General features: G+C 38.3%; 1 protein-coding gene across 7 annotated transcripts in view; it reads right to left on the bottom strand.

Moving 5' to 3' along the window:
- Positions 1 to 543: 543 nt before the first annotated feature.
- The window catches only part of LOC126483869 (uncharacterized), a 134,870-nt gene continuing 121,699 nt past the window's right edge, over positions 544 to 13,714 (bottom strand). For all 7 annotated transcript variants that reach the window (XM_050107103.1, XM_050107104.1, XM_050107101.1 and 4 more), the window contains one exon: positions 544 to 1,070. In XM_050107103.1, coding sequence (XP_049963060.1) covers positions 990 to 1,070 — 81 coding nt within the window. In that variant the 3' untranslated portion in view covers positions 544 to 989. The remainder of the gene's footprint in view (positions 1,071 to 13,714) is intronic.

The raw sequence follows: 13,714 nt of genomic DNA, 5'->3' as shown, positions 1-13,714 counted from the left end.
TCTGACTTGTTCCACACCCATGAGAAAAATCTCATTGTTGGGTCTATGGAATGAAAGCGGGATCTAATCTAATCTAATCATCATTACAATGTGCCAGACCATGCAACACTCCTTGTCTGCAGCTGTTTTGCTAAACATCACATTCCTGTTGTGCACCATCCACCATATTCCCCAACCTAGCCCCAGCAGACATTTTTCTGTATCTTGAACTTAAAACCATGTTGAAAGGATGTCATTTCTAAACCATATAGGGAACCCAGGCCAATGTGACATAAGATCTGTATGCTATCCCAGAAAAGGTGTTCCAGGAGGCTTTCCATAAGTGGAAGAAACAATAAGAACCATATCTTACCAGTAGAGGGGAGTATTTTGAAAGGAACAGTGGTTAAAATGTACAATACGCAATAAAGGTGTTACAGCAAAAGTGTGGTTTCCTTTTGAACATGCTTGTGTTGTCACTGAAAGTTCTGAAGAATTTTAATTACCTGAAACCAATTAAATCAAAAACGCTACAGCAGGCTTCAATCAGTATCAAAAGAAAAATTCAATTTAGAAGTTTATTGCATTACAAACTGACAGTCAGTCTGATTGGTACCCACTTTCAGGAGGCACTACTCAGAACAGTTGGCAGACACCCACAAATATAAATAGACAGTACTCCCAGCTTTCAGTACTCCATATTCCTTCCCCTATCATGTCCACCTATAATACTAACTTCTATCCTTAAGAAGGAACTTCGGGTTCTGAAAGCTCCAAGCACTGCATTTTTATGTGTGTACTGTATTGGGGGTTTCACCATCTGAGACCAAGTCATAATATGTCAAATTAACACTCACCCTAAAAATGAGACACTTTCATACTGGGAGAGTTTCACCATAAATAATACACATTTAATTAGTTACAAAAATCAACCAAACACTGCAATCATGTCAATAACTTACATAAATAATTTTAATTTCACAAATTACAAAACAATAAATATAATTCATTCACACTCCCTTATCATCATCCATACGAACTCCAGTCATTTTCTGTAATAGATTCATCAGCGTCTGAAATCTGTTCTGAATCTGGAAAGAAACAGAACATCATGTAGTATAATTCCAATATCAGAGATATGAAACTAATATTTGAACAGATATACAATCAGAATGAAATGAGTTAAATACAGTATCAGTAGTCATAAACATCATTAATAAAACAAATGGCAAAGATGTATTTTTCTTGATTTGAGATTTTAAGATGTGTGTTATCTCTCTGTGTACTTAACTGCTCTACCACCACCATTTATGACTATCTTATTTTATTTGGGTCTAGGTGCAAAAGAAATCTATTCTGCTACAAGGGCGTATTCACCACTTTATAGGCATTAGAATTTCTGTCTCTCTATCCGTCATTTATTCCTTGTTCCACCTACGTTCTGTGAAGGTGTAAAGTTCAGAATCAGACATTTTGTTTGGAGCTTAAGTTCCCAAAGGATTTGTTCATTTTTTTTGTTTTTCCATGTTGCGCCCAAATAATGGGGGATTCTCACAACATGCTGTTGAGAAACATTCTGCACAAATCACAACATGGCATAGATAATAAATTTTCAGCAAGTAAAACTCTTTACAGAAACAGTGCTAACATAAATGGATATGCGAAGTTTGAGTGAAAGTTCAGAGATTGGAACTGAATCTGGTACATTCTATACTACAGTTCGTTAAGTAAGGTTGGTTGGTTGGTTGTTTGGGGAAGGAGACCAGACAGCGTGGTCATTGGTCTCATCGGATTAGGGAAGGAAGTCGGCCGTGCCCTTTCAGAGGAACCATCCCGGCATTTGCCTGGAATGATTTAGGGAAATCACGGAAAACCTAAATCAGGATGGCCGGGCACGGGATTGAACCATCGTCCTCCCGAATGCGAGTCCAGTGTCTAACCACTGCGCCACCTCGCTCAGTTTAGTTAAGTAAGATCACAATTGGGTTAATCAGTAGAAAAATGTATTTGACAACAAAAGAAAAATGCAACTACAATTAATAATACGCCCACTCATTAATTGCCTCAATAATTGCTTGGTATCTCCAAGGCACGCTTGAAACCAAATTTTCCATGTATTCACATGGAAGAGATCTCCAAATGCATCAAAATGGTGTTGATAGCCATTTCAAAGTTAATTTTGCTTGCACTAGATGCAATGTTAAGAATGGGTTTCCCAAAGAAAGGTTAATAATGATTTTTTTTCCACTTTGGAGTCACTTTACCGATTGAGCCATATTCTTCACAGTCACCCAAATTTCAAATCACTTATAATAGCGTGTTACCCACATTTGCACAAATGATTTTGATTTCCCCATATATTTAGATATCGTGGCATGACCCCATGTTTGAACCTTTGGTGTGGCTACACATAAACATATCCTCAACATGTGACATGTAAGATGCACTCATGTCTCTTCAGGTGTATCTCTGTCAACAATTCAAAGTAAACTAATGTTGTATGGATATTGCAAGAAATATAAAGGTTCACAGACAGCATCACAGACATCACAAGTGGGCTTTCGACTATCAATTTTTGTGAGCACGTGTGAACAATTCCAGTGCGAATTTTGTGCATTTCTATTATTCATTTCCTTTGTAGAGTGTGTGTGTGTGTGTGTGTGTGTGTGTGTGTGTGTGTGTGTGTGTCATAGTATGCCATTTCAAAGCAGCAGCACATTGAAAATTTATCACACACACATCACCCTTATCACTAATAGTCAGTTGAGGGGGGATGTAATGGATTTTGGTGCAAAAAACTATTTTTCACAAGTATTATTTTCTTTATTTACCCAGTTTAATCCATGTTGTGTGTGAATTTTATCATAATAGCAGCCTTACAAATGCCTTTAACTTGTTAAACTGATTAACTCTGCACTGGCAGCCACTCCCACCTTTCAGAAACTGCTTGTTTCAGCAGAATTTTTGTCAATGTGAAGGCTATTTTGTTTCAATATCTTTGGCTGCCACCCATATCTCTGGCTGACACCTACACCTTTGCCTGAAAACTTTCTTGCATTTGGTTTATTTACATTTTGACAATAGTAACACACATATTAGTAGGTGGAAGGTTGAATTCGCAAACCTTTACACGGAAGTCAAGATTTATGCATAATGGGTGGTGGAAAAACTGTGTTTAGGAAATGGAGGTTTCATGGAAATCGGTTTACAAACAAAAAAGAGGAAGCAGCTTGAAATGAAGAACATAAGCTCTCAGTTTCAGCATCGAAACTAGGGACAGGAGAATTGCACAGGTGCGTGAATCATGATGATTTGGATTCCACTGGATTCAGACTTATTGGTTTCGAGATTCTCTGCCAGGCTATAAATTTTTCATGTTCATGTGTTACCTGTAAAAATATTGAATGCATGATTGTTGTTGAAGAAAGAAAAGTAGGAATAGCTTGTAATTTTAAATTAACTTGTGGTTCTTGTGGCTATGAATTTTCATTATCCTCCTCCCAAAAAAACGGACACTGGTACCTATGAAAGCAATTTTAGGTTAGCATATTCTCTGAGATGTCTTTGACAGGGCAGGGAAGGAGATAATTTATTGTTTGGTTTTCTGAACATACCTCCACCTTGTGCAAGGTTTGAAAAAATAAATAAAGAAACGTCTGACGCAGCATGTGGTACTGCCAAAGTTTCTACGAAGAAAGCAGTGGAGGAATTTGTGGAAATAAATAACAAAGAAATAGATACTGGGTAAATATTCATGACATGAATCTCCTTCAAATGTTACTGACCTGTAAGTGCCTGTAGATGGGACCTTGATGAAAAAGGGTCACACATCTCTTTAATGAGGTTCATCTGTTATTGGTATTGACTCAGGTAAAGTTTTGGATGTAGAAATTATGTCTAAATACTGCCACCAGTTTGCAACAAGGAACATGTCCAACAATGAAGACAGTGAGAAACTGTGGCAAGAAAAGTATGCAACAGCATGATCTAAAAATTATAGTAGCTCAAGTGGGGACATAAAAGCTGATGAAGTTGTGAGGATGTTCTACAGATCTGAGGACCAGTACCAGTATGGTGTTAGATATACTAAACACCCTGGTGATGGGGACTCCTCTTCGTTCAAAGCACTAACAGGTAAAAATCCATACAATACAACAATACAAAAGTTGGAATGTGTTGGCCACATCCAAAAGAGGCTTGGTGGTAGGCATCATCACTTGCTGAAAGAGAAGAAAGGTGAGGTACTTGAGGATGCAAAACCAGTAGGAGGAAAAGGCAGGCTTGCTCTGAAAGAAACTGATTCTCTTCAATTATTTTATGGGAGAGCTATCAGGAAAAACACACACAATTTAGAGGCAGTGGGGCGTGCTGTGTGGGCAATTTTTTTCCACAAATTATCCACTGACCAAACACCAATGCACAATCTGTGTGCAAAAGATGACTGGTGTAAGTTCAACAACAGAAATGAGATGTATTCATATAAACATTCATTACCAGAACCTGTTATGAATGCAATAAGCCCATATTCAGGTTTCTTGCAAACCTTGATTTATTGAGGAAGTGTCTTCAAGGAAAGACACAAAATGCAAATGGAAGCCTCAATAATTTAATTTGGATTAGATGCTCAGAAGGACATTCTGGGGACTTGGAAGTACTGAAAATCGGTGACTATGATGCAGTTTTATGTTACAATAACGGAAATAATGGCAGAATTGAAGTGCTGAAGGTGTGTTTACAACAAAAGCATTTTACACCATCGATGAGAGCAGGGTCAAGAAAGCTAACAGATCAGTGTCTTACCTGCAAATACAGGCCCTACAGATTCGAAGAGGAGAGAAGAAAAACCTGGAGGATGAGGAGTATCAGTATGGAGGATTTTAAAATTGAGGTAAGCTTATTACATGTAGAAGTATGAGAAGAAAATCTGTGAACCTCATTTTCGCTGTTTTACATTTTTTACGTTATTAGAAGCCATTTCTCAAAAAGTATATGTGCTAATGCTATAAAAAACGGTTCGCATTGTGTTGCTGTCTCCCTGGAATTAAAAAATATGAGTTCCTGCAATTACATTCTGATTTTTAGATGATTGTATGTAGAAAAAAAGTTACTTTTCGATGTGCAAAATTAAAAACTCTGTTAACAATACAATTTGTACCATAAATTAATAACTGTCACTCAGTGGTCTTATAACTTTCTCAGGACACTACAGTAAAATTTTCAGATTAATTGCATGATTAGAATTTGAGTTAGCTTTTTATAAAAAAGACAATAAAAAATTAAAAATTCAAATTTCTGGCAAAATATTAATCCTACATATTTTATTATATTTTTCCATTAAAAAACAGCTCTCTTCCTCTACACATGCAAAATTTTAGATTTGTACATTAGGTACATTTGCATCCTGCTGCATACAAAAAATTTTTTCCATCTTAGTATCATTAAATTCTGGGAATTTGTTATGAATGTAATACAAGTACATACTGCAATGTTCGATTTTATTTAACATTTCTGTCTGATTGGAGAACAAAGGTTGACATAAACATCTGACTGTCCACTGCCGAACATGTGGTAATTTCTAAGTGGGTGGTTCAGCAGGAACCTTAGGATAGCTTATAATGCTATGAGTGTAATGAGCAGCAATAAAATTCAAATTCTTCCTTGACACTAATAAATCGCTATTTATTTTCGAAAATGTGATGATTTCTGAGTGTATGGTTAGGCAGGAGCCATGGAGACAGCTTTAATTCCTGAGACTAAAAAGAGTAGCAATGAAATTCATATACTTCCTTCTCAGAAGTAATTGGCTCCTTTTTTCTGAATATGTGACAATTTCTGAGTATGTGGTTAGGCAGGAACCTAACAGGACAGTTTAAATTGCTGCAAGTGAAATGATGAGCAGTAACATTCATAGTGTTTCTAGTCACAAGTATTTCACACATTGCATAACCAAAAACACATTCCTCTAAAGAGCTCTCGCCACAACTGTGATTCTCCTGTCAATAACACATCCATAAACATCAACTCGGCACTATAGCTATAGATAAATCGATAGCCTTATTTCTAGTCGCCTTCCTGGTGCCACTATGCCACGATTATGCCAGTTCCTGCAAAAAGTACTGTGAAATGGGCTTGATCCCTCAGCAGGATGAACAAGGAAAATTTAAAAGCAATACAGTAGAGGTCACTGTACTCACATCATCAGAGTATGCTGCACTGCCATTAACTATGAAGTAACAACACACATCCCCACATACTATATTTCAACGCCTTTTACCGTACTTCAGTTTTCTGTTTAATTCACCACGTTCATCAATTTTTGGTTTTTTCTGAGTAAGCACAAAGGAAAAATGGCTCAGAAACGTGTGTTTTGATGCATAATTTGTGGTCACAACATGTTGGAAAATAGCTAGATTACCTTGTACACAGATAACAATACAATTTTTTGACCAGTTTTTGGGAAGTCTGTTAAAAAAATTCTGGAACATTTGTAATTTTGTGCCAATGGTGTGTTGCAGCGAAATGTGGTTGGCATCCCTGCACACACCTGTGTTTTTATGTGTAACTGCCGTAAGTTTCATTGTAGTATGCCTGGTTATCGTTCAGTCTGCCACACAGTTTGCGAAATTGAGATGGCAGGGTCATAGGAGTGATGCGTCTGCATTACATTTTGCATGAAACTCACAGAAACCTTTATAGAGAGACACCAAATGACACAAGAAGCGTACAGTGACGAATGCTTAAGCTGTACTTGACATTATGAATGGTTTACATGGTTTAAAAATGGACAGAAGTTAAACATGACTCTGGTTCAGGACACCCTTCAATGTCAACTGATGACGGTCGTGTCAGGAGTGTCAACGAAACTGCGCATGCCAATCAAAGACTGACTGTCAGAGAGATTGCAGATGAATGTAACACTTCAGTTGGATCACATAATGAAATTCTGACACAGCATGTTTCTGCCAAGTTTGCCCAATGGCTCATGCGTCAAGACAGGAGAGACCTATGCCTTGCAATCTCTGAAGATATTGGATCGCGCAAATGAGAATGAGATGTTCGTTAAGAGAATCAGAACTGATGATGAGGTGTGGATCTATGGTTATGATGTTGAGAGCAGGATTCAGTAATTACAATGAGTTAGGAAAAGTTCTCCAACACCAAAATAAGCTCATGAGGTCAGGTCAAATGTCGAAGCCACACTGATACTTTTCTTTGACTTTGAAGGATTAGTTCATCATGATTTCGTCCATGGGGACAAATTGTTGATCGATGCTACTGTCTGCAACTGTTGCGATGCCTGCGAGAAAATGTGAGAAAAAAATGGACTGAAACATGGTGAGGTAATTCATGGCTCTTACATCACAATAAAACAAATTCGTTCCAAATGGTGCATGACTATTGCACAAAAAAACCAAATCATTGTGCTGCCTCATCCTCTGTACTCTCCAGCCTGCAGACTTTTTTTTTTATTTCCAAAGTGGAAAACCCCAATGAAAGGATAAAGATTTGCAGCAATAGATTAGAGAAAAAAAAACACGCAGATGGAGCTTCACGCCATCCAGCAAAGAAGTGAATGAGGACTGTTTCTGGAAGTGGAAAGGGCATTGGGAGCGGTATATCAATTATGAAGGAGAGTATTTAGAAGGAGACCTTGCACAATAAGTGAAAGGTGAGCATAGAAAACTTTTGTGGACGAAGTTCTGTAATTTTCTGAACAGACTTCGTACTTGCTGCTATACAGCACTTTCTTTAAGAACTGATGAAGTTCATTACCACAAATTATTATATAAACATTGTACTACATATTAATTTCCTTCAATTCTACAGATTTTATACAATGTATCGGAGAGGTTTCAATCATATATGCAATTACCTATGTTTTGCTTTTATTTTGGTGTTTTAAAATTTTCCTCGATTCTGGATCTTCCTGAATTTTGTGTTTTTTAAGTCTGGACCACACAAAAAAATAAAACAGAGATATCACTGTAACATGAAAAGGATAGAATGCTACTCACCATATAGTGGAGATGTTGAGTCATAGATAAGCACAACAAAAATACTGTTAACAAGTAAGCTTTTGGCCAAAAGGCCTTCTTCTGAATTATGCAAAACACACACACACACAAAAACCTGCTGTCTCTGTCTGCTGAGGGCTCTGCTGACAGAGATAGTAGTCATGTGTGTGTGTGTGTGTGTGTGTGTGTGTGTGTGTGTTGTTTAATTCAGAAAAAAAGCCTTTTGGCCAAAAGGTTACATGTTGACAGTCTCTTTATTGTGCCTATCTGCAACTCAATATCTCTCTGCTATATGGTGATCAGTAGAGAACCGATTATATGCATTTGCATGTTGCATATGCATTTACATTTTTGGCTCCTTTACACCGGTTATTGCGTATTTTAACAAAAACTAGAGAGGATGCATATTTTTGCTCCATGTTTACAATATTTTAAAAATTTTGACAGGCAGTCTCTAGCTCGATCTAGTTTTTTTGATGTCTCACAGATTGACTGAAGACCTAGAACTGTGGTCAGTTGCTAACAGAGAGGCCACTGCCTAGCGAAATCATTAAAGAACAGGAACAGGCAGACAGAGTCAATTGTCCTGCGCACACGCCCTCAGTTAATCCCCTCTGCTGTCATACCGTATGCATCAGCAACAATTAAATTAAATTACACAAGCTTTTAGTTGCACGTTCATTGTTTCAGCTTAGCTTTCTATTTACTTGTACACAGTTGAACATGTTTATGATGTGTCATGTGTAATGACTTGTGCAACATGCCACCCGAAAAAAGAAATGTAGTTTCGTGGATAGCTGACCATCCTGGAACATTTACATATGATGGAATTATTGTATATTGTCGAGTTTGCAAGAAAAATGTTTAGGGCAAAAAAAAGTTTCAAACAGACCAGAATGTTAAGAGAAGTCTGCATATCACAGCAATGCCGAAGAAAGGACCACAACAACAACTTCTGACAACAGCAAGTTGCAGTAGCAGGGATCTGTCCAAAGGTAACCAAAAAAGTTGGTTAACATAGATCTATGTGAAGCGTTCATTGCAAGCAATATTCCTCTTCACAAACTTACAAACACAATCCTCAAAGGCTTCCTGTGCAAATATTTGCTTAAATCAAAATGCTGTTGTTGTGGTCTTCAGTCCTGAGACTGGTTTGATGCAGCTCTCCATGCTACTCTATCCTGTGCAAGCTTCTTCATCTCCCAGTACCTACCACAACCTACATCCTTCTGAATCTGCTTAGTGTATTGATCTCTTGGTCTCCCTCTACGATTTTTACCCTCCACGCTGCCCTCCAATGCTAAATTTGTGATCCCTTGATGCCTCAAAACATGTCCTACCAACCGATCCCTTCTTCTAGTCAAGTTGTGCCACAAACTTCTCTTCTCCCCAATCCTATTCAATACCTCCTCATTAGTTACGTGATCCACCCACCTTATCTTCAGCATTCTTCTGTAGCACCACATTTCGAAAGCTTCTATTCTCTTCTTGTCCAAACTGGTTATCGTCCATGTTTCACTTCCATACATGGCTACACTCCATACAAATACTTTCAGAAACGACTTCCTGACACTTAAATCTATACTCGATGTTAACAAATTTCTCTTCTTCAGAAACGATTTCCTTGCCATTGCCAGTCTACATTTTATATCCTCTCTACTTCGACCATCATCAGTCATTTTACTCCCTAAATAGCAAAACTCCTTTACTACTTTAAGTGTCTCATTTCCTAATCTAATCCCCTCAGCATCACCCGATTTAATTTGACTACATTCCATTATCCTCGTTTTGCTTTTGTTGATGTTCATCTTATATCCTCCTCTCAAGACACTGTCCATTCCGTTCAACTGCTCTTCCAAGTCCTTTGCTGTCTCTGACAGAATTACAATGTCATCGGCGAACCTCAAAGTTTATATTTCTTCATCATCTGCAGAGCTAGTTGGCGTATAAACTTGTACTATTGTAGTAGGCATGTGCTTTGTGTCTATCTTGGCCACAATAATGCGTTCACTATGCTGTTTGTAGTAGCTAACCCGCACTCCTATTTTTTTATTCATTATTAAACCTACTCCTGCATTACCCCTATTTGATTTTGTATTTATAACCCTGTAATCACCTGACCAAAAGTCTTGTTCCTCCTGCCACCGAACTTCACTAATTCCCACTATATCCAACTTTAACCTATCCATTTCCCTTTTTAAATTTTCTAACCTACCTGCCCGATTAAGGGATCTGACATTCCACGCTCCGATCCGTAGAATGCCAGTTTTCTTTCTCCTGATAACGACGTCCTCCTGAGTAGTCCCCACCCGGAGATCCGAATGGGGGACTATTTTACCTCCGGAATATTTTACCCAAGAGGATGCCATCATCATTTAATCATACAGTAAAGCTGCATGTCCTCGGGAAAAATTACGGCTGTAGTTTCCCCTTGCTTTCAGCCGTTCGCAGTACCAGCACAGCAAGGCCGTTTTGGTTAATGTTACAAAGCCAGATCAGTCAATCATCCAGACTGTTGCCCCTGCAACTACTGAAAAGGCTGCTGCCCCTCTTCAGGTACCACATGTTTGTCTGGCCTCTCAACAGATACCCCTCCGTTGTGGTTGCACCTACGGTACGGCCATCTGTATCGCTGAGGCACGCAAGCCTCCCCACCAACGGCAAGGTCCATGGTTCATGGGGGTAAATCAAAATATACTACATGAATCAACAATGCATAAATTCACACACCGACAATTTACATAAATGTTCTGGAAGAAATACGCAATGAGCTCAAGGACAGCATTATCTGGATTTCAGCTGACAAAACTAAAGACACTTGTGGCTGTCACATTGCAAATTTGTAGGTGCTTTAAAAGAAGGGTCTTCTTCTTCCTATTTAGTGGCCTGCAAAGAACTTAAAAAAGTAAATCATTCTACAGTCGTCAGATTTGTGAATGAGGGTATTAGAAAAATATTTATAGAATCTTCTGCAGATGAATGGGTGTTTGTATTTATTTCAGTTGCTGATCCCTATACGACCAAAGCAGGAAAAGCCCTCCAAGTATTTTATCCTAATTTCATTCATGTGACGTACTTTGCTCATGGAGTACATGGCCTTGGTGAAGTAGTATGTTCCACATTTGTGAATATAAATAAACTGACTTCATCCACAAAGAAAGTGCTCGCATCAAGACCTACAAAGAAAAACTACCAAATGTGCCTTTAACACCTGAACCAGTGGTAACTCATTGGGGTATGTGGGTCGAAGCTGTGTTTTTCTTTTTTTCCAATGAACATTTTGACGCCATTAGAGTGGTAATAAACGGCTTCAACAGTGCAGAGGCTTTGGCAGTTTGCCAATGCAAGGAAGCCCTTAATGAATCAGGTGTTAAAAAAGACATTATCACTCATTTTCCCCATATCCTGCAATTATTAAAAAGCTTGAAACTCAAGGTCTGGTAATGAATAAAATTATTCTAGTGAACTCCTCATTGCTGGAGATATCCCACGAAAACTTAAAGAAAAGTTTGAAAACATTTTAAACAATAACCCAGGCTTTGAACCCTTGTGCCAAATTGATAGTTTTATTAATGGGACGGGTGAGTTTTTACCAGAAATTGTATGTGCCAACATAGCACCCAAATTCAAATACAGCCCAGTTACCTCAGTTGATGTAGAATGGTCCTTTTCTGCTCATAAAAATGTTTTGAGTGAATGAAGACACAACCTTACTACTGAACATTTGGGACTGTACTTGGTCATTCATGTTTACAACAGTAGAAAAATGTAAAATTGTAAATGATGCTTTGGTCCAATAGTATTAATTATAAGCTAATGCTGTTCAAAAAATTTCGTGCTTGTATGTTGTTTTTTAAATAAAATATTACGGAGTTTTTGAACGTGCCCCTCTGCATGCAATATATCTCAAAGGTGGTCCTGTACATATCGATTATTTCACTGCAACTCACTCATATCCCATCCGATTGTTACCAACAACAATAGCAAAGATGGACCAATTCTTGAAACATGGTATGCATCCCCATTTTGCAAATTTTTAGAAAATAACCCCAGAAAGGCCCCTTCCTAACCTCTACCAGAAAGTATTCGGAAAATGATATCAGTGTTCTAAATGTACCGGTTTGTTTTTTTTTTTTTTTTTGGCACTCTTCCTTGTAACTGATATGCACAGGTTCAACATTGAGATATTATTCCGCCAGTAACTACCATGTCTTTTTATTATTTGATCTTGCATATTTCGACATTTTTGTGCATTTTTATGCATATTTGCATGCATTTTTTAAGGTTTTTATGATGCATATAATCTAGCCTCTGGTGATCAGCAATTTACACTTTTCATAATACTGTCATTATTCTATTTTGCATTTTGCATTGTTTGACACTAATAACAGTTATGCAAAATATAAGAAACACTCAAAAAATTAAAAAGGAACACTCTACCTCAAATTTAAAGGCAACTGACTCCTCACCCTGTTCTCCACTGTAGAACTGCCTGAACTGGCATTTTAAAATCAGCCAACATGACTTAGTAATGTAGTTACTGCAGCAAGACTGAAAGTAAGTGTAAAATACAGCCATCATGTACTATGCAACAAAATTAAAGGGTCGCTTTCTTGAAACACTGCCATAGTACTCCACTATGATGTACTAGTTCCAAATTTGGCTCTAAGGTGGCTACAACCTAACTCTGCAATGTTGCAAAAGTGTGGTGCCCTTGAGGGTCAGAACTCAGAAGTTCATGTGGTAACATTTAAAGAGGGTTAATGATGTCACAATGGTGCCACATTTCATCAGAATTCCACCCAACACTACCACTGACGTGTTACACTATGGGAACATTGTCACATCACCCCTTACCCACATCTCACCCCTTATCTTGACACCCAGGATTGAAATTATGTGTTTTCCTTATGGAATGGCCAAGAAAAACATTTTGGACTCACCAATGCCCAGAATCAACATGAAAAGGTCATAAAAGATATAAATGGAACTACTCCTTCTCGTGGGGCATTCACTTTCATACATTTCACAGTAAAAAATTACCATTTTCATTGTGATGTGCAACAAGATGACATTCTTGACAATCTTTGACACTGTTGACACTCCCTGGCTGATTCAACAGTGCTCTAAGAACATGGCAGGGCTGCAATACCACTGAACATGATCTCACCCCTTTGGAATACAGCGTGACCACAATTTTTTGCTCTGATATACAGGGTGGAACCAGTAGGGTCCACTCAACCAATCCAATGAAATTGGAACATGAACCAAAGCAGAAAATGTTTACTCTTCATCCCTCTTCTTTTGCATGGAGGAGGGGGGGGGGGGGGGGGGGGGAGCTGCAGATGGGAGGGTGGGGAGAAGGGGGTGCGGATACGCAATATTACCACACATATGAATAAAACGGCAGACCCTCTCTAAGACTCCCCCACCCCCACACTTCAGCAAAACCATCAGTGCCACCCATGCACCTTTGTTGGACACTTTAGTAATGTCTCTGTACAGGCCTACCTGTCTACCAATTCCTGCTGCTGGCAGGATAGGCAACCATTTTGACACCCTTCAGATTTCACATGCAGCCAGCAGCCACTAGTGGCAAAAGGGTACCCTGTCATAAAAATATGTATTTTATTTTCTGACAGGGTTGAGTTACTGTAATATCTGAGTTCTTTTAATTGAACATGTATAGTTTGTCCTTAAGCATGTATTGTGCTATTTTT

Source organism: Schistocerca serialis, chromosome 6 (assembly GCF_023864345.2).
Source record: "Schistocerca serialis cubense isolate TAMUIC-IGC-003099 chromosome 6, iqSchSeri2.2, whole genome shotgun sequence".
Lineage (NCBI taxonomy): Eukaryota > Metazoa > Arthropoda > Insecta > Orthoptera > Acrididae > Schistocerca > Schistocerca serialis.
This window is presented reverse-complemented; position numbering and strand designations above follow the sequence as displayed.